Below are 22,277 nucleotides of genomic sequence, written 5' to 3'. Positions count from 1 at the left end.
GTTTCTACCTTCTCGTGCTGTGAGGTTGGACTTTGACCTTCCGTGATCCCTGAAGAATTTTAGGAATGTGTTGATTGGAAAACTTGTTCCTGCCTGCAGGTCCAGGAATCCGGTTGGTCCACCTATGTCGTACATCAGACTAGTTGCCTTTGCTTATGTTTATCACTAGAGATAAGACTGGCAATTCAAGTTTTTTTTTTTGTTTTTTTTTACCCCTCGATGGTTTACTGGCATGTTGTGAAATCTTAGACCCGGACATATTCCAGAAACCGTTATTACATGTTGTATCTCTAAAGATAAGAATGTGGAAATTGCGTGTTCTTGCTGACACGTTTGGGGCTTCGAAGGATATTTCCTGCCATACCCATTATTGAAATATCAATTAGAAAGCAGAGGAGGGGGTCCGACTGTTGAAACAAAGTACAGAATCACCCCAATCGCACAAACATTTAGGCATAACAGTGTATGGTGGCAAAAAACACTAGAGTGAGTCCAACCGATACAGAAACGTGTTGAGTTTCTCCTGTTGGCCATTGAATCTTGACCTGTAATCTTCAGGACTTTATGGGACACTTTCAAGAAGTTCCCTCCCTAATAGTTTCTTATTATTCTGCTACAATACTCGAAAAATTATTTTAAAGTAACCTTGAGCCAAAGTCGACTGAAGTCCAAGAACTGTGTAGTGTCAACACCGACAGCTAAACTTGTAACGTCATTCATTTAGTGAGTTATGAGGCTAATTGGTTCCAATTTTCGAGGCATTAGTAATCTTTTTGGCTTTATGTGGCTTCTCAACAAGTTTTGAAAGTTTTAGATGTGTTCACGATTAAAATTATATTACACAAACTGTTAACATCCAAGATAATGTTTAGTTCACCTGGTATTTTTGTTTTTTCTTAGGCTTGTCCCAATTGTGTGACAAAGCCCAGTTCTGTCTGTAGGACCCCTTTCCCGAGACATGTTATAATGTATTCATCCCAACCTGGAAAGTGATATTAAGAGAATAAAGCTGGACTTAATTTTGTGTTTCACAGAGGACAATTAACATAAATCCTCACTAAAGATTAGGGTGTTCAGAGGTATCCAGTGGAGTAGTATGAATCTGAGTTAGGGTAAAGCACGTACGGTAGATGTCCACCAGAAGACTCCTGGGTGGTAAGGGATTGAGTAAAGTCTCCTGGTCTTTTCTCAGAATTGGCTCAATGACAGTGCAAGCCTGGTTGCTAGGGACTCTGTGCTTAACAACCCCAATAATTTAGCTGTCAAGACATCATTATAGTCTGTTTTTGAGAAAATGAACACTTCCATTCCACCTTTTTCTGATGGACATCCTATGGTACTTACTCGGGAAATCTTAGACAGAGTTCACACAAGCGTATTTCATGGTCTGTATACTGAATGCAATGCCAGGACTGGCCGCAGGTCTCCCAACTGTAATTTACAGCCTCATAGATGCATATGCACCTTTAGGTTCGGGTCGGGAGACCAGGCACCAGAATAGACGGACTGTGAAATACACTCATGTAAACCCGGCCTAAGATTTCCTGAGCGAGTACCATAGGATGTCCATCAGAAAAGGTGTCCGAAAAGGATAAAGCAAAGTTTCCTTGCTCTTACTATGAACTGAGCTCCATGTCCATGTAGGCCTAAGGTTGAAAACCTGATTAATCTGAGACATATTGGTTGCTAGGGACACTCTTCTTGACAACCCAAGTCATTTTAGCCATCAAACATTATTATAGACACTTGTTGAGAAAACAAATGCGTCTATTCCACTGTTTATAATAGATTAAGAGCTTGAAGATATGATTGTTTGAGACAGACTGGTTGCTAGGGACATTCTCTCCTTGACAACCCCAGTAATTAAGCTGTGAAACATGATTATAAACTCTTGTTGAGAAAAGTATTGCTGCCATTCCACTGGTTATAATAGATTGAGTTCCTGTGTTCTCTTTAATTAATCACTTACGTCCCCTCCACCCCCTGTTATAAGAACGTACATTTTTATTTTCGTAAAAAGCCATTTCCTTCCGCCATACCTTAAGACCGCATCGGTTTTGAACACTTTTTTTATTTTTTGCAGGAAATGTGACCTTACCACAGTACAGATGATTTAGCATCTCCTGTCCTCGCTGTGCGGAGGGAGGTTCTGTCACTCATGTTAACTGGTGTTTACGGCTTCACCGGGTCCCCAGCCGCCGCTTGCATCTGTTTATCTCTATCATGAGCTGCGCCAGATATCCCTCTCCCTAGTGTCTGATAAGGGAGTAAAGCAAGATTACTGCGAGCTTATATGTTCTGCCTCTTAGCAGGAAGATAACCCACGGCTGTCCTTCCATGTTTCCCGTCAGTGGTGTTGACATTACGAATTTGGGTTTTGCTATATATGATACTGAATACCTATATTCAACTATTGCTATATATCCTAGTTGTCAACTATTTCAACATGGGCCAGGGTGTTGGAAAAACAAAAAAAATGGATATTCCTCTAAAGGACCAGCGCAACTCCTCTGTACTCTGCACTCCCGCCGGTCTCATAGCTTCTTCTGGTAGGGGTAGAAGGGTATTGTGACTGCTGCTGCTAATTAGACGCTTTGATCGTCTGCAGCCTTCACAGTCAATCTGAGCTTGAAAATAAACTAATTCTCTTCTGGCTTCAATGGAATGTGAAAGCTGCAGCCGATCACCGGCTGCTGATTGACTGCAGTGCGCAAGTGATGCCCCTCACTGCCAGGACACAGAGTATTGAGGATTAATTCTGGTCTGGTAGGTAAATATCTTGGGGTTTTTATTTCCACCCATTTTTTTTTACAATTCATTAATTCAAGATTAAAAGGAATGAGCATATTAAAATGCAACATGCCCAATCCTTTTTTCCCTGATGTATGCCATTTGGAGGGATTTCGTACATCCTCAGCAAGTTTGGCAAACTTTACTTTCTGGTTGATAACCAATATGGCCGCCATCCCATCCCCTAGTGAGATTGATGGTGTATTGCTCGGATATGCTGCCAGTGCCAGGGTTCTAATTGTAGGAAAACAAGACGCCACAGTGTCTTTTAATGGCAAATATTCCTAATTATAATTAATTATATTCAGTATTGGATATTAATATTCATTAGTTGTGCAGATTCTGCAACAGACCTGAAAACACCCCCCACCCCCCAATGCAGGTTCTGTCCAGAGGACCCCCAGCTACACCAAGGGCCTGCAGTCACCTGCCATTGAAAATCTCTGGAAGACTTGACAGAAGGTTATCATCTGCTGAAAAGGAATAGCAATTACTGAGCCTGCTCCTAGACCGGAGGCTGCCGTCTCTCCCCCTCCCCTGCTCTTAGCTTCTGGGCTCATTCTAATGGGTCTCATCGCTTTTTCTTTTTTTTTTTTTATCTTGGCCTGTGCAGCCGGCTGTGAAGTAAAGGAAGTTCTGCTAGCTATGGCAGCTTGGCCGCCCATCAGCTGCAATCGCACATCGCTGGGTTTCAATCAGTATAATTGCTGCAAAATTTTTACCTGCGTGGTTGTCAGATTTGTCAAAATGCTGAAAGCGATGTCTGGGCCCAGAATAACTCACAGCTTATTATGGCCTATTAACTTTATTTTCAGGCTCATATTAGTCGTGCCAAGCTCGTGGGATCCGATTGCTGCACAAAATGCACCCAAATAATGCACATGGGGTTGTATAGCATACGAATCGGTATTGTTCTGCAGCCATACCGTGTTGTAACACCTCCTTCGAGGCTTGGACCATAAAAAGAAAAATTCTGACATTATTTCCATGAAGCAGGAAGCGCAGGATGAACACTGATATAGATCCTTGATGTGATGCATATACCGTAATTGGGAGGCGACTGCTCCTTGATTTGATGTTTTGGGGGTGTTTTTTTTGAGCTGTGGTGATTATAAATTATTTAGCACCCAGCGTGGTTGTGTGCCGTGACGGCTCATTTGCAGGGTAATCTGATTGATGCTTCCATTCAGTGTGGGTGCAGGTTCTGCAAAGGAAACCGCTGAGGTGCTCACAAGATGAAAGAACAGACTTCTCACATTTGTCAGACAGTTGTGGCTTTGGCTACGGAAGTGAGAAACCGACATCTGTGATGATTGAGAGCCGTTCCCCTAAAAAGCGAAAACCTATATGTCTGACTGTGCAGCGCTATCTGGTGTTGAGTGCAAATTACCGATTTACTATTCAGAAAGTCAGGAGACCATATTAAGCTTTGCTTGTTAGGAGGCCCCCCCCTTGTTTGCTTGTTAGGAGCTCCCCCCCAATCCATGCAATTTTGAGAACTCCCATACAAATTGGTGCAGAGAGCCGTGCACTGATGCCGGTGCAGAACCCGTCCTCGGGTCCCACATCTATCATCCGTTTATTATATCCTATGCTCATTTCAATAGCTAAGCCAGCCCCCTTCAGTATCACCTCTGATGCATAGACAAAGGAAGGGGGCTGGCTTGGCTTTGTAATGAGCATAGGATATAATAATAGTACAAAAAATGCATAACTCAGAAGAGGGCTTAGGATTGGCGCAGATGATTACAGATCAGGGCAACTTTCAGATGTGATATATAATGAAAAGTTGCAAAAGTTCCTAATTTAGAGACATTTAGCTACAATTTGGGATTGGCAATGCGTCCTGGTTTAACTATGACATTTTATGCTCCTTTTATTTTATTGTCTTGTCTATGGACTAGAAATGTAGAGGTATCTTTTTCTGCCTTTGCGAGGCCTTGTCCATAGTTTTGACTAAATGTATCCCCTTCTGTCTCTTATCACAGGGAGGAAGTACAAGAAAACTGTGTTCGCTGGAAGAAAAAGCTGACCTTTGTCTGTAAAATGAGTGCCAACCCTGCAACTGGTGTGCTGGACCCGTGTATCTGCAGAGTCTCTGTCCGGAAAGTAAGCAGATGACATTAGTGACATAAATTGGGATTTGTTGGGGGGTGGTTAGGTGGCTTTTGCTTAAAGAGACTATTATGTCTGCTAAGCCTTATAATCTGAGCGTGCAGCCTATGGATTTAGTACGATGCTGAGGCCATATAATTATGCACGGAGGGGATATGGGATTGGATTGGCAGAATGATCTCATCTGTAGATATACAGTTGTAATAGCATGCAGTTTTATTGGAAGCGGGTCCATCGCCTGCAAATGCCAATAAAGAGGGACAGTATTTTGATGTTTTTGAGGTCAGCCTTTGTCTAAAGTACATGATGATACTCTTGGACGTTACTGACTAAGAGCCGGGAGACCCCCATATACATTAGATGGTTGGTCGGTGTCACCGAAATCAGCTTGTTTATCCGGCATTAATGAGTATGGCCACCTTAGGATTATCAACCAAGCAACCCTGTACTGAACACTACTGCAGGCATTAAAAGGTATATTCCGATATGAATAAAATATGACTTGTTCATTCTAAGAATGGAAATCCAAACTCTGAGACTCCCACCGATCACCAAAACCAAAAGCCCAGTGTATTGCATAAAACGCTAATTTTGCATGCCCCTACTGCTCCATTCAACCACAATTCACATGCATATTCCATCCAGCAGAGCATACATGTGTTTTCAATGTGGAGAGTAGAGTCCCCTGTTTCCCTCCCATTCACAAGACCCCCCAGCTAGTAGGGGTTGAATAGACCACTGGTTCTGCATGCACCCTACTGCTCCATTCACAACTGGTCATGGGTCCCAGCAGTCAAACTCGCACTGATCTAGCAATTATCACAAAATAATTGTTTGCACTGGAATACCCCTTTAATTCTAGGAAAGTTAAATACATGTGGAAATGAAACAGTGCCCCTAGTGGCCAATATCTTGTTTTTTTTAATGGAGATTTGCATTCTTTTTAAAGGTAATAGTCTGTCATATACATTATTAGTAAATTATGTATAGAAAGTATTTTGCCTTCCTTTGGCTTTTACCTTTGTGCATAATGACTGTCACTCTTATTTGTAGCACTGTGTAACCATGTGGATGGTTCGATTTCTACATTGTTATTCACTCCGTATGTGACGCGCTCATGTCAGATGTGGGATTTACTTTAACCCTCTGACATCATGACCCTCGTGTATGTTATTACTGCAGATCCGGGCTAGTACTATCACGCCAGTGCAGCCGATTCTCACATGCTGGTTATGTGGTTTGTTGATAGTGTCACACTGGAAATAATAATCTGTCTTTTCCTGTTACAGGAACTAAAGGGTGGAAAAACATATTCAAAGGTAAGACGGAGGACATAATTCAGTCACCACACACCATTTCCCTAACCCCAGTTCTGACCACTTAGTTGACAAAGTCCTTCAAGGGCTGCAAATTAAAAAACAGGCAGCATGGCATCATTAAAATTGGGCAGAAAGAAAAAAAACAAACATATTGAGAACATATCCTATTGACATGCAATCAGTTATAAGTATTAAAGGAAATGGACACCTTTGCATTTTTTTGCATTTCATGTAGAATAGAAATTTTCTCTAGTTGCTTTTAATAAAAATGTTTCTGCAGCTTGCATGCAAGCACATTGCAAGCTGCTCAATGCTGTTAATTGCTCATCCTGACAGATAGACTTTGATCAGTCTTCAACTGCAACAATCTACTTCTGAATGACTTTCTAATTTCATTTTTTATCATATCAAATTTGGGGATGTTAACTGCTAGATCTATGTCTCAGCAGTCAGACCCCAACTGATTGCCAGAACAGAGAGATTTTTTTTAAATAGAATGGTGGTAACTTTTGTTTTCTACAACGCCATTCGATCTCTATGGGACTGCTCCAAATACCAAGTACTGTGCTTGACTATCTCCGGTCTATAAATCAAGTTTGAATAGCTTAACAGCGGTCAAGCTCGACCTCCCCTCCATTCAAATGGGACTTTACTGATCATAGCGATCAGTGGTCAGACCACCACTGATCTATCCAGTGGATGAATTGTAGTAACTCCTTTAAGGCCCCCATGCACATTAGATTACCGCTGATTTTTGCTGGACTGGTGGACGAGAGGTGTCTGGAAGGGTCTTGTACCCCCCCCTGTACCCATTAAAACATATGCACACTCAGCAGAATTTAGCTTAAATGTTTGGTGGTGGGGGGGGGGAGAGAATGAAATCAGGTGGAATAGGTGCTTACTAAACAAACGTTACATTTGGGTCCAATAGACTGGAGACTGAGACAACAGGGAGCCCAGTTATCAGGACTGACACTGAACAGCATTGAGCAGCTTGCAATGTATTGCAATAGATGCAAGCATCAAAAGCTTATCGGTTCCAATTTTTAATGACAACCAATTGCGGAAATGTTTTTTTTTTCTTCTTACAATGCAGTGCAGTTAGAAAAAAAGGATACAAAGATGTCCATAACTTACAACCTGTAGGAAAATTTCCTGTAGACATTTATAAAAACATCCTGAACATTTTTAGTATGTGTGATGGTTACTATGAATGTGACAGCTCTGGATGTTGTTTATAATTAGACAGTTAGTCACAGATATTCAGGTATGCTTCACGCCATGAGGATTAGCAATGTATATGGATTTTGCTAGGGAAGCCAAGTAGGGAGGATTACTGGGCAAGATTCCTACGGTCGTTCACATGACAATTAGCTGGGACATCAATCAGGTTGATATCACATTGTCATTTCGCTAAATGGCAAAGATCTGGAGTGTTCGGACAAATAGCGTGGTCAGCAATATTAGGAGGAAGCCGGTGAGGGGTCTCTTTGGGCTGAGCATCCTTTCATTTGAAACCCCTTCCTCTACGGGTTTCCTGCCATCATGGTGGGATGTTGGGACCCCCTGCCAATAACAGTACGTGACGCACACTAGATGCAGTGGGAAAGCAGTAAGGAAGGACGACAAACACGAATCCCAGGATAAAGATCTTCCAAAGCTAGCTGAGAGGGGGTTAAGCAGCTGGTGATTTGCAGGGATAAGTGGAAGAGTGTGGGATGCTTGCAATGCGTCTTTACAATAAGTAGTCTGTTTGCCGACATGGCGACAATAGTCTACAAATCTGGAAGCAACTTCTAGCCCTTTATTTTAAAGGGCTTGTCCTGTTTATAAAACCTATACTCGATAGTCATATATCCAATTTGGGATCTGATCAAGAAAACTCCTTTATTGGAGTGGAGAGCAGCTACAAAGAGCATCTCTCTCTCTGGAGGACGCGTCCTGTCCTGCATTACACAGACAATCCATTGATATGAATGGACATGTGTAATACCTAATTTTCCCTTTGGAGGCACTGCTGGGAAATTAAGCACTTATTGCCAGGTTTCATCTGATCACTAGGATCCCAGTAGGAGGACACTTGTGATCACTGTATTGACCATTCCAACAAATAGGGATTGTCTAAAGTGGAGAGCCCCTTTAAGCAGATGTAGGAGCAACCCCAAAACCCCATCATCAGCTTTGAGCTTAAATTTACGACATCTTAGATGTCAAACAAGATGACGAAGTCTTATTTTGAAAAGTCACGCTTCATTTTTTAAATATGTGGAGGGAATCCTGTAGGACGGGTCTAGCCTGTCGTACATATATGCCAATTTTCTTGGCAACCATATCTGGCATGACTGGGTGATGCATATGTTGCGGTATTTTTATTATTTATTATTATAGTGCCCTTTATTCCATGGCGCTTTACATGTGAATGTATCCTTCCTAACCTTTCCTTTTGGCTTAACATATCCCGAGATGAGTGGCAGTGAGGAGCATAAAAAAAAACATGATTTTGTGATGCTCTGTTGGGAGATGTTTATATTGTATGTGTCTGTGTCGTCAACCTATGGTTGTGACGTGAAGTGCAGCCTGCCAAGGGCTTTCCTAGCAAGTCAGATATTGGGTTGTCTACCTGTGAGGACAATTTTTTTATTTTACTTAAAAGCATGTATTTGGGGCTAAATATTTTGCAATTGGGTTTCATTCAAAATGTTGCATCGTTCTGTTTTTACAAGCTCCTCGTTTCCCTGCACATTCAACTTTGATGTGGTCTATGGCCAAGAGGAGCTAAAAAAAGAGTGAGAAACTCTCCCATTTGTCCTTCACAGTGAGCTCACTAATGGATTTTCAGTTAGCTCATTATGCAGCCAACAATGGTCATTGCCACCCAGAGGCTATAGAAGGCAAACTGTGCAAAATGTTTAAGTAAACCCAATTGTAAAAATGATTTTTAGGCCTAAATATGTGCATTTAAGTAGGAAAAAAAGGTAGACAAACCCACTTTAAACACATCTATATGTCTGTGCATATTTTCAACCTGGGTTTAATCTGCTTTCCAGCTGGGCTTTGCTGACCTGAACCTGGCCGAGTTTGCCGGTTCCGGATCCACAGTACGCTGCTGTCTTCTGGAGGGATATGATACACGGAATACCAGGCAGGATAATTCTATCCTGAAGGTAATAGCATTCAATATCTACAGTGATCTACCTGAGTATTAATCTCATTTTCCCTTTCCTGTTTATTTCCCACTAATCAGTGATTACCAGAATTAAAGTAATTTACGATCCCATATAATGATCAACCTAAGGAGACATTCGGAATAATTTCCTGTCACTATGATATTAGGTTACCAGGAAATATTGAAGCATGTGGTATCATGTGCCTCAAGTTTTGATGGCCTTCATTTCTAATGAACCTGTAGTCTCAATGTTGGCTTGTCCACACCGTCTCAGCCTCCATTATACTCTGTCATCCCGTATTTCCTCTTTCCTGCAATTAAATTCACCCTCATTTCACCCATTATACAAACCAGATTGAGTAAGAAATTGAACTTTGATTCTTTTTTTCTATTGTTTTCTGTTATAAGATGCTTTAGCCTGACTGTAATATTTTTGAACTTTTGAAAATAATGTCTGCTACATGATACATGCAAGTGTATCTTAAAGGGACCTGTCACCGCGTCAGTTTTTGCTTTTTATTTTATTCCCGCCACTCCCCTGAGTATTTTGTTTTTTTTCTTTTTTTAAATCCGCCATACTTTTCCAGAGATATAGGCCTTTTTATTTAGTGCTAATATTTATGGTCTTTACTAAGAGGGCGTGACTCAAGAGATTCTCTGGGGGCGTGTCTTTAGGCTCACCCCGCGAGCCACGCCTCCTCTGTAGAGACAGTAGAAATTAGTATCTCTGAAACCGTATGGTGGATTTAAAAGAAAGTAAAAAACGTATTACTCAGGGGAACATCGGAAATAAGATAAGAACATAAAACAGCCCCTTTTGACTTAGTGATTAGTCTTCTTTGAAGTGTTTTTACCATTTTGTGTATACAGCCTCCTTGCAGACTGGTGTGTTTCCATAGTTACAGACTACAAAGAAACCCTGCGTTGTCTGATACTGGCAAGCAAGATGTATAACTGCTGCATTTCATTTTACATAGGTCTGCAAAGGGACTGCATACAAAAAAAACAAAGGGTTTTATTGTTTTTGGTTTTTTTAGATTTAATTAATTGGTTCAAAGTTGACAGGACCTTTCTAAGTTTAGTGCTCAGCCCAATTTTTCTCCACAGATTGGGGTCTGTACAATTTTTTTTTTTTATTAGAATCATTATAATTCTGCATCTTTTCTTGGCAGGTCAGTATTGCAATGTCCCTCCTTTCTGGAGACCCATGCTTCAAAACGTAAGTGTTTTTCATAAACTTATTTATATGATGACAAGAACACTTAATATACTCGGGTCACATCTGCGTTGGGGCTTCTGTGTCTTATTTACCAGAAAAATAGCGCAGCATGCGGTGTCATTTTTTTATTGTAAAATTACAGACCCCATTTTAGTTAGCGGGGTCTACTGGACGCAATTGTTCATGGTCATGTGACGAGTCCAGAACTGCTGTCAACTTCTGTTTTTCTGCTACAATGACAGGGTAACATAGCGAAATTGATCAAAATGGATGTGAACAGAACCTTAAAGGAGTTTCTTTGTGCTAGAAACAAAACGTAATTATGAATAAAAGATTAAATTTCTTTTTAATTAGTAAACCACATTTGTTTAGTCTAGGAAGGTAAACAATGTAGTATATTTAAAACGGCCGCTGTCTTGTTCCATTGACAGAACCCTGTCCTAGAATGTTACCAGAGCCTGTGAGCATGAGCAGGAGGGGCTCCGCTGCTGTAACCTGACTATAGTGTACTGCCATCTGCAGGTCACAGCAGCGGAGCCGCTACTGCACATGCTTACAGGCTCTGGTCCTGGTAACATTGTCGGACAGGGTTCTGTCGGTGTTTAAATGTCCTGCAGGGATCACCTCTTTTGTTTGTTCTTTCTTTCTTTCTCTATTTCTTTCTTTCTTTTAATTACTCTTTTCTTTCTTTCTCTCTTTATTTTTCTCTTAATTTCTCTTTTCGTTCTCCATTTCCTTCTTTTTATTTCTCTCACTCTATCTTTCCCACTTTCTTTCCCACTTTCTTTCCCACTTTCTTTCCCACTTTCTTTCCCACTTTCTTTCCCACTTTCTTTCCCACTTTCTTTCCCGCTTTCTTTCCCACTTTCTTTCCCGCTTTCTTTCCCACTTTCTTTCCCTCTTTTTTATTTATTTCTGTTTATTTCTCTCTTTTCTTTCTTTTTATTTCTCTGATTCTCTCTCCCTTTTCTTTCTTTCTCTTTCTTTCTCTTAATTTCTCTTTTTTGTCTCCATTTCTTCTTCTTTTTATTTCTCTTGCTCTCTTCCTCACTTTCTTTCTTTTTTGTTCTCTTTATCTCTTTTCTTTCTTTCTTTCTTTTTGTCTGATTCTTTCTTTCTCTTTTTTTCTCTTTTTCTTTCCCCATTACTTTCTTTTTATTTCTTCCTTTCTCTCTTTATTTCTTTCTCTTTGTCTCTTTATTACTCTTTTCTTTCTTTCTTTTTCTTTCTCTAATTCTTAATTTCGCTTTTCTTTCTCCATTTCTTTTTTTTTCTTTTTATTTCTCTCTTTCTTTCTTAAGTAAATGCTTAGGTTCTTTTAAGTCTTGTGGGTTTAGCAGTGCCGGAGTAAGTAACTTGTGTGTTGCTCTTTGTCTTGCAGTGCTCCATCCACCGCCAAGACCGTCTCCCCCCCTGGACAGGATTCCTCTCTGCAATTGACCTGTAAGGGCGAGGGGACTGTACGTTCCACCAGTGGCACATCAATACGCAAGAACCGGAGCCGTCAGGCACTTCTTAGTTCAGGTATCAGAACCACATTGTACCTTCTTTGTATCTCCTACATTAATGTAATGTATGTACACAGTGAGTGCAGCTCTGGAGTATAATACAGGATGTCACTTGGGAACAGTACAGGATCAGTAATGTAATGTATGTACAGTGACTTCACCAGCAGAATAGTGAGTGCAGCTCTGGAGTATAATACAGGATGTATCTCAGGATCAGTATAGGATAAGTAATGTAATGTATGTACACAGTGACTGCACCAGCAGAATAGTGAGTGCTGCTCTGGAGTGTACAATACAGGATGTAACTCAGGATCAGTACTGGATAAGTAATGTATGTACACAGTGACTGCACCAGCAGAACAGTGAGTGCAGCTCTGGCGTATAATACGGGATGTAACTCCGGATCAATAATGTAATGTATGTGCACAGTGACTGCACCAGCATAATAGTGAGTGCAGCTCTGGGGTATAATACAGGATGTAACTCGGTAACAGTACAGGATCAGTAATGTAATGTATGTACACAGTGACTGCACCAGCAGAATAGTGAGTGCAGCTCTGGAGTGTAATACAGGGTGTAACTCGGGAACAGTACAGGATAAGTAATGCAGCTTATGAAAAGGCTGTTATTTATCTGTATGACTTACTAATTGCAGGCTATTTGGTTTGGCCAGCTTGTTCTTTTCTCATTAACCCCTTAATAACATCTGACGTACTAATACGCGTCTGTGCCCTGGGACTTAAGAGCCAGACCCGTATTAGTACGTCATCGCGATCGCGCGCGCACACAGGTTGTGCGGGCACGATCGCCGCCGGGTGTCAGCTGATTGTCACAGCTGACACCCGGTACTATGTGCAGGGAGCGGTCCTGCACCGCTCCCAGCACATTAACCCCCGCGATGCTGCGATCGAAGTCGATCGCGGCATTGCGGGGGCAAGGGGAGGTGATCGGCGATACTCACCTCCTCTTCCGGCTTCCAGCGCAGTCTGCAAAGGCTTCCCAGGTGTTGCCATGACGACCCGATGTCGTCATGACAACATCCGGGTCACCAGAGAGCAGGAAGATTGCTTGGACATGCGCAGTGCATCTCCAAGCAATCTTCACACTGTGCATTTCTGACAGCCTTCATGGCATAGGGATGGTGCTCCATTCCTGTGCCATGCAGACGATCAGAAAAAAAAAAGTGAAAGTCCCAGAGTGGGACAAAGTAATAAAGTGTATAAACTGTGTGAAAGTGGAAAAAAAAAAAAAAATGTGCAAAAATATTATAAAAAAAAAAATACACCAAAAATAAAAATATAATGTACCCATCAATAAATATTATTATAAAAAAAAAAAAAAAAAAAACAATAAAAGTACACATATTTGGTATCGCCGCGTCCGGAAAAACCTGACCTATAAAACTGTCCCACTAGTTAACCCCTTCAGTGAACACGGTAAAAAAAAAAAAAAAAAAAGAAGCAAAAAACAATGCTTTATCACCATACCGCCAAACAAAAAGTGGAATAACACGCGATCAAAAAGACGCATATAAATAAAAATGATACCGCTGAAAACGTCATCTCGTCCCGCAAAAAACAAGCTGCCATACAGCTCCATCAGCCGAAAAATAAAAAAGTTATAGCTCTCAGAATAAAGCGATACTAAAAAATATTTTTTTCTATAAAATAGCTTTTATTGTGTATAAGCGCCAAATCATAGAAAAATGATACAAATGTGGTACCGCTGTAAACGTACTGACCCGAAGAATAAAGCTACCTCATCAATTTTACCACACGTGGAACAGAATAAAAAAAAAAAAAAATTCCTGAATTGTTGGTTTTTGTTTATTCTGCCTCCCAAAAATCGGAATAGAAAGCGATCAAAAAATGTCACGTGCCTGAAAATGGCACCAATAACAACGTCAAGTCATCCCGCAAAAAAACGAGCCGTCACATGACTGTCTGCCAAAATCTGGAAAAATTATAGCTCTCAAAATATGGCGATGCAAAAACTAGATTTTACAAAAAATGCGTCTTTTAGTGTGTGACAGCTGTCAGTCATAAAAACCCCATATGATTCTGGCATTGCTGTAATCACACCGACCCGAAGAATAAAGTCGTCTAATCACTTATACCGCACAAGGAACGGCGTCAGAAATAAACTCTTGGGTTAGGTTTGGGGCTAGGGTTGTGCTGGGGCTAGGGTTGTGCTGGGGCTAGGGTTGTGCTGGGGCTAGGGTTGTGCTAGGGTTAGGGCTGGGGTTGGGATTTTTTTCAAAAGTAAGAAAAAAAGATGACGATATGGCGACTAGTGTTGAGAGCAAGTGCTCGCTACTTGAGTTTGCATCGGGTGCTCTGGTATGCATTGAGTATCGTGGGTATTTGAGTGACATGCTCGAGTCTCTGCCCCATATGCTTCGCGGCCAAAAAACTTTACGGGGATTGCCTGCCATGCACGAGCGATCCCCGCATGTTTTTTTTTGGGTGTCTAATAACCGTGAAACATGCGGAGCAGGGACTCGAGCATGTCACTCGAGCACACGCTGTACATGGTGCATACCTGAGTACCCGATGCAAATTCAAGTAGCGAGCACTTGCGCTCAAGAATAATGACAACTTATTCAATATGATGACCTAATGTAAACAAATTCTGTGCCGTACCTCTGGGTTCAAAATGTTCACTATACACCTTAATAAAATCCTTGAGGGGTATAGTTTCCAAAATGGGGACACTTGTGGGGGAGCTCCACTGTTTAGGCACATCACGGGCTCTCCAAATGCGACATGGTGTCCGCTAACAAATTGAATGGAAAATCGGCTCAAATTGTTAGCGGACTCCATGTTGCGTTTGGAGAGCCCCTGTGTGCCCAGACATTGGAGCTCCCCCACAAGTGACCCCATTTTGGAAACTAGACCCCCCAAGGCACCTATCTAGATGCATAGTGAGCACTTGGAATCCCCAGGTGCTTCACAAATTGATTCGTAAAAATGAAAAAGTGAAAAAAAAAACACTTTTTCATTTTTATGAATCAATTTGTGAAGCACCTGGGGTTTCAAGTGCTCACTATGAATCTAGATAGGTGCCTTGGGGGGTCTAGTTTCCAAAATGGGGTCACTTGTGGGGGAGCTCCAATGTTTGGGCACGCAGGGACTCTCTAAATGCAACATGGTATCCGCTAACAAATTGAATGGAAAATCGGCTCAAATTGTTAGCGGACACCACATTGCGTTTGGAGAGCCCCTCTGTGCCCAAACTTTGGAGCTCCCCCACAAGTGACCCCATTTTGGAAACTAGACCCCCCAAGGCACCTTTCTAGATGCATAGTGAGCACTTGGAACCCCCAGGTGCTTCACAAATTGATTCGTAATAATGAAAAAGTGTTTTTTTTTCACTTTTTCATTATTACGAATCAATTTGTGAAGCACCTGGGGGTTCCAAGTGCTCACTATGCATCTAGAAAGGTGCCTTGGGGGGTCTAGTTTCCAAAATGGGGTCACTTGTGGGGGAGCTCCAAAGTTTGGGCACAGAGGGGCTCTCCAAACGCAATGTGGTGTCCGCTAACAATTTGAGCCGATTTTCCATTCAATTTGTTAGCGGATACCATGTTGCATTTAGAGAGTCCCTGTGTGCCCAAACATTGGAGCTCCCCCACAAGTGACCCCATTTTGGAAACTAGACCCCCCAAGGCACCTATCTCAATGCATAGTGAGCAGTTGGAACCCCCAGGTGCTTCACAAATTGATTCGTAACAATGAAAAAGTTTTTTTTTTCACTTTTTCATTTTTACGAATCAATTTGTGAAGCACCTGGGGGTTCCAACTGCTCACTATGCATCTAGATAGGTGCCTTGAGGGGTCTAGTTTCCAAAATGGGGTCACTTGTGGGGGAGCTCCAATGTTTGGGCACACAGGGGCTCTCTAAACGCAACATGGTGTCCGCTAATTATTCAAGCAAATTTTACAATCAAAAAGTCAAATGGCGTTCCTTCCCTTCCGAGCCCTACAGTGCGCCCAAACAGTGTTTTTTCCCCAAATATTGGGTATCTGCGTGCCCAGGGGAAATTGCACAACAAATTTTGCGGTCCATTTTTTCTTGTTACCCCTGTGAAAATAAAAAAAATTGGGTCTAAAGTAACATTTTTGTGAAAAAAGTTAAATGTTCATTTTTTTCTTCCACATTCAAAAAATTCCTTTGAAGCACCTGAAGGGTTAATAAAGTTCTTGAATGTGGTTTTGAGCACCTTGAGGGGTGCAGTTTTTAGAGTGGTGTCACTTTTGGGTATTTTCTGTCATAAAGACCTCTCAAAGTGACTTCAAATATGATGTGGTCCCTAAAAAAATGGTTTTGTAAATTTTGTTGGAAAAATGAGAAACCCTTATAGCTCCCTAACAAAAAAAAATTTTGGTTCCAAAATTGTGCTGATGTAAAGTAGACATGTGGGAAATGTTATTTATTAACTCTTTTGTGTGACATATCGCTCTGATTTCAGGGCTTAAAAATTCAAATTTTGAAAATTGCAAAATTTTCAAAATTTTCGCCAAATTTCTGTTTTTTTCACAAATAAACGCAAGTGATATCGAAGAAATTTTTCCACAATCATGAAGTACAATATGTCACGAAAAAACAATCTCAGAATCAGGGGGATCCGTTGAAGCGTTCCAGAGTAATTACCTCATAAAGTGACAGTGGTCAGAATTGTAAAAATTGGCCCGGTCATTAACGTGCAAACCACCCGCGGGGCTTAAGGGGTTAAACAAGACCCACTTGTACTTGTGACATTTCTTATGTTGAAAGTGGTGGCAAAATCAGCAAAGAGAAACACGCCTAGATAGGAGGATTACTGCATAAAGCAACTTGTGTAGCAAGAGATTTTGTAGAAGCTTGCTAGAAATGCATGAATAGTATGAGAGAAAAGGAGCACACGTCGCTCCGTGTTACACACCTCAACTATGGAGGTACAGTTTTCCAGCTGGCAGGGAAATATCCCGCTATCTGTTTTAGTTCTCATGGGAAGAGACAGTGGGTTAGAAACCAGATTTAGCAGCTGGTTTCCTTCTAGAACGGTTTACTTTCCCCGAAGCTTTTCTAAGCCTTTTCATTCTCCTAAACATTCCAGGGGTCTTCGAAGAAGCGGATCAAAATCTCTCAAGCCCTGAAGAAACTTCTCATTCGGGCCACTCGAGGAACTCCAGCCAAGCCAGCCAGCAGTCCAAGGCATCCGGTAGGCCTTCCTCCAGTATTACTACATACCCATCTCTGAAGCTTTCACTATTCATGAGAACACGTCAACGCGCTGAAGAGTTTAGAAAAACCTTTATGGAATATTATTTTAGGAAATTCTGATTTAAAAAAAAAAATGCATTTTTTATTCATGGCTCATTGCAGACAAAAGCTTGAGGACTTGTGAGGACTCATGTCCATGCATTACATAAATGGCTGATTAGTTAATGGACATGCTGTAATTCTTCAATTTTTCTATATTTTTGTAGTGGCTGTTTCTGCTATTATACCTAGAATTGTCCTGTCCCATTCAAGTGAATGGGGCTGAGCTGCAATACCAGACACAGCCACTACAAACTGTATGGCGCTGTGTCTGGTAAAGATTGAAGGACGTGCGGCCCCTACGATCACCTGATTGGTAGAGAGCGAGGGTATAAGACAGATCCTTGGTAATCTGATATTTCTTCCTATGCTGATGTTTTTTTTTTTACTTATATGCATGTATTTTTGGCTAAAAATAATTTTTGCAATTGGGTTTTATTAAAAGTTTTGCATCGTTTGGCTTCTTCAGTCTTTGTTTGACTGCACATTCAACTTTCATGTGGTCATAAATCAGCTAAGATGAGCTCAAGAAAGTCAGATAAAAGAGTTACAAATTCCCCATTAGACAGTCATAGCAGTGCTGACTTATGGATTCTCAGTTGGCTCATTCTCCAGCAGTGCAACACAGAGACTATAGAAGACAAACGGTGCAAAAGTTTTTATGAAACCCAATTGCAAAAATGATTTTTAGACAAAAAATATATGCATTTACGTAAAAAAAATTGACCCCAAAGGTGGAAAACTCCTATAAGGATATGTCATCAGTGGCAAAATTACAGAGAACCCCTTTATTGTATGTGGATATACAGACTTTCTCACACGATAGATACCCTCTTGACTATTGCGTAAAGGCCATTCTTAAATATAGTTTATTATATGTCTTTACGTTGGGGCTACATGACGCCAAAAGCATAAGGTCTCCTTGCAGCATCTCAAATAATGAGAGAGAATGTGGTTGCGTTACTACACATGTCACCTGCGACACCATATTACCAAAAAATGCAAATCCTGTCTTGCACGTGGCACGCTTTTTGGTATGCAACATGTCACACGACCAAAGTTGACGTGTGTGGCCTCTATTAGTGCAGTACATCATCCCTTTCATCTTCTCATTTGTTTTGTGTTTTTTCTTGTGCAGGTCACAGCTCCGAACACTCCCGATGTTCAAGTATGTCAGATCTGACACATAGACGCAACACATCGACTAGCAGCAGCGCCTCCGGGGGAATCAGCATTACTGCAGACACGCCCGATGCTGAAAAGGAGAGCAAACCAGAGAAGCCCCCAAGGCCAATCCGACCTCCCCTTCATCTGGAAAGACACTCCAGGTAAAGTTAAAGCATCAACACCATGACTTTTGGGCAGGTGGACATGTGGTGGGGTCCCCCTTAAATGGCAGATGTCTCGGTTTAATTTTGGGAGAGTCCATGCGGTACATTACAGATGTTCTTATTCAGTAGCTCAGAGAACAGACGACAAAACAAAAACACTTCTGTCTTGGAAATGTCAAGTTTGTGACAGAGTTGTGAGTGTCTCTCTCCAATGTCGGGATGGAATATGTGATGTGACTCAGCCGGGACTGACTCAGTCTGGAGCGTTGGCTCGGGTCTCTCCAGACTCCACAGCCAGCTCCTCTGACACGCTGCTGCACTCGTGATTTTCCTACTTGGCTTCTGCCAATGGATTTGTTTGGTAATCTAAAGATAATTCCCATTTGTGACTGTTTGGACTATTCTTCCCCATGTTACAAGGCTCATTCAGTGAGATATAACTTTAAGGCTGGGGATATTTGGCTACTTTAGCCATGACACAGGTTCCACGGCCAAAGAGGCGCTGCTTCATTGCAGCAAAATGCAGGTGAATCGGGTCTCAAATCACTTTATTCTGCCTGTCCATCGCAGGACAATGGGGTCGCATTCCAGCCCAAGTTGTACCGCAATCCCCGACAAGCATGTCGCAATATTTCAGAGAGGCTGGGGCTACTTGCGACTTAAAGATAAAGCTGAGACTACTTGCGACTTTGGCCACAACACAGGTTTTAGGGCCAAATATTTCTATGTGCCGCTGCTTCATCGCAGCAGAATGTAGGCAAGTGGGGTTGCATTGCAACCCATGTTGTACCGCAACCGCGACAAGCAAAAAATTTGGATTTTTTGCGTCTTGACCTTGTGGCTAATGATGTAACTTTATTCACCTGCACCTGCCAATAATTACTTCACGTGATCTAGACTCTATGCTTCTCTTAATACATCTCAGAACTGTTTGCCTTTTTTGCTGCTGTATCACACCTTTGACTCGTGCAGTCTGTGATCTATTAGTATACCCAAGTCTTTTTCACACGTGCTGTTGCTTAGTTCTATTCCTCCCATTCTGTAGATGTAATTTAAATTTTTCTTGCCCAGACGTAGAATCTTGCATTTCTCCCTGTTAAAAACCATTCTATTAGTCACTTCCCATTGTTCAAGCTTATCTATATCCTTCTGAATCCTTCCTGTCTTCTGTTGTGTAGCTAGCTTTGCATCGTCTTAAGGGCCCCGTCACACTAAGCGATGCAGCAGCGATCCCGACAACGATACGGCCTGTCAGGAATCGTTGCTGCATCGCTAATACATCGCTGGTGAGCTGTCAAACAGGCAGGCTCACCAGCGATGAGGGGAGCAGCGACATCGTGGAAAGAATCGTTCCACGATGTCCTGCTCCCGTTACCAGCCTGCTGCAAGCAGGAGCAGGCTGGTAACTATGGTAAACATCGGGTTACTAAGTGCGCGTGTGCCCCTAGTAACCCGCTGTTTACCATGGATACCACTCTGCTACGGTGCGCGGGAGCCTCCGCGCACCGTAGCAGAGTGGTATCCATGGTAAACAGCGGGTTACTAAGTGCGCGCGTGCCCCTAGTAACCCGATGTTTACCATAGTTACCAGCCAGATCGTTGGTCCCGCTGGTCACACACAGCGATGTGTGCTGGCCAGCGGGAGGCCAACGACCAAAAAATGGTCCAGGACACTTTGCAACGATCAGCGACCTCACAGCAGGGGCCTGATCGTTGCAAAGTGTCACACACAGCGACATCGCTGGTGAGGTCGCTGGTGAGTCACCAAAACCGTGACACAGCAGCGATATCGCTAGCGATATCGCTATGTGAGACGGGGGCTTAAGTCTAATTGTGTTGCAATGTCTGGGTCTTTCCCATCTCCTCCGTGTTGATGTCTTATCCCCCTTCCCTTTCCTTTCAGGAGAAAGAAGGACTCTGTGGAAAGTCATCCCACCTGGGTGGACGACACCAGGATCGATGCTGGTGATATTGTGGAGAAGATTATGCAGAGTCAGGACTTCACGGACGTCAGTAACAATGAAGGTAAAGGAGAGGAATGTACCCAGTGAGGGGGGATGTATGATATACAAGTGTGTACTAGTCTATGAACTCCAAAAATGCTGCGTACAATGCCGGCTTCCACCTCCACGATGTATTTCTACTTACTCTGTGACGTTCAACACTTTTCCGTTCCATCTCATTTTCTTATGCTTACGTGACCAGGTGCATATGCAAAAAAATCTTCCTTAGAACACAGATATAATCAATTATTTTTCGTATTAAATATTAATTCATGTCGTAACACGGCTAGCCCTGTTAATGTGCCTGCCCCGCAGATGCAGGCAGTGCTTACTTGCATATTCCACAATAGTGATTGTGCACTTACTTGTGGGGGATTAAGCGTGGCCATGATTTTACCTTCAGGACAGAATATAAATCCCGTGTTAAGTTTTCTCCTCACCTAATCCCCTCTACATTCCCCAGGCGTACATTTCTCTCATTATGCACTGCGTCCCTGTGCTCCTATAGACGTCATGACCAATAACGCTCTGTTATCTATTTGCAGACAGTCACCTGAGGCTGTTTGTCAGCAGAGATGGCTCAACTACTCTTAGCGGAATACAGATGGCTAACAGGTATCTGTAATTTTATGTCTGTTTATTATATGATCTTACATCTATCCTTATCAATCATATTTATGTAAAGCCTCCTTTATACGGGGGTATCCAGGCCTTTAAATGACCTCTGATCCGCTGTATGCAGGCAGCCAGGCAGTCATTTACTGCCCTGGTGATATCGGCTGACGAACATTCTACGGTCACAGATTGATCACGATCGTTCTGTGCCCACAGAATATCATGTTATCGACAGCAGATCACATGTTTACATGGGGCGACATACTCTCTATAACTAAAGCCCCCCATACACATTAGACTAATGTCGGTCGAACTTGTCAATATCAGTAGGTTATACATATGGGGGCATCGGCTGACTGATCATCAGGGGAGATGTCTGTTGCGCATGTCCGATCTGCACATGTCCAATTTCGGACTGTCGATCGCTTAGTTCTCCCGGTGGTAAGCCGCTAGCAGATATTTCTGTTGGCGGTTTTCTCATATGAGCGCTCCTGTGTAAGGGAGACATGGTTGTCGGCTGAACGATTGGTTGACAGCCATCTAATGTGTATGGCAGCCTTTAGTCTTTTAAGCAAATATTAAACTCATTGTACACAACGAACAATCGTTTTGTCATTCGCCGGATGATTTCTGGCCTGTTTAAACGTGGCAATAGTAGGGAATGCGTATGTCTAATATTTAGCATTTTTACACTCTAAAAATAGAGTTATACGGACATATACCAGTCCAATGAAGGCTTTATGGCAAATGGAGACGTATATTAGGCATATATGCTGGAACGCTTCCTCCAGACCGAAGTCTCTCCTATTGATGAATGTAATATGTTGTTCTCTGTTATCAGCCATCTCCAGAGGCATTCTACACATATGTGTAATTGATAGGAGCTGCTGTTTTTATAAACTGCATT

General features: G+C 42.1%; 1 protein-coding gene across 1 annotated transcript in view; it reads left to right on the top strand.

Annotated features, from left to right (window-relative positions):
- Nucleotides 1-22,277, top strand: part of EEIG1 (estrogen-induced osteoclastogenesis regulator 1) — a 54,929-nt gene that overhangs the window by 28,466 nt on the left and 4,186 nt on the right. Inside the window, exons 3-11 of the mRNA XM_073639992.1 lie at nucleotides 4,779-4,899; nucleotides 6,195-6,224; nucleotides 9,272-9,388; nucleotides 10,563-10,609; nucleotides 11,991-12,133; nucleotides 17,216-17,320; nucleotides 18,560-18,749; nucleotides 20,656-20,777; nucleotides 21,301-21,370. Coding sequence (XP_073496093.1) covers nucleotides 4,779-4,899; nucleotides 6,195-6,224; nucleotides 9,272-9,388; nucleotides 10,563-10,609; nucleotides 11,991-12,133; nucleotides 17,216-17,320; nucleotides 18,560-18,749; nucleotides 20,656-20,777; nucleotides 21,301-21,370 — 945 coding nt within the window. The remainder of the gene's footprint in view (nucleotides 1-4,778; nucleotides 4,900-6,194; nucleotides 6,225-9,271; nucleotides 9,389-10,562; nucleotides 10,610-11,990; nucleotides 12,134-17,215; nucleotides 17,321-18,559; nucleotides 18,750-20,655; nucleotides 20,778-21,300; nucleotides 21,371-22,277) is intronic.

Source organism: Phyllobates terribilis, unplaced genomic scaffold (assembly GCF_046119375.1).
Source record: "Phyllobates terribilis strain yellow unplaced genomic scaffold, ASM4611937v1 Scaffold_7__3_contigs__length_470593459, whole genome shotgun sequence".
Classification (NCBI taxonomy): Eukaryota; Metazoa; Chordata; class Amphibia; order Anura; family Dendrobatidae; genus Phyllobates; species Phyllobates terribilis.
This window is presented reverse-complemented; position numbering and strand designations above follow the sequence as displayed.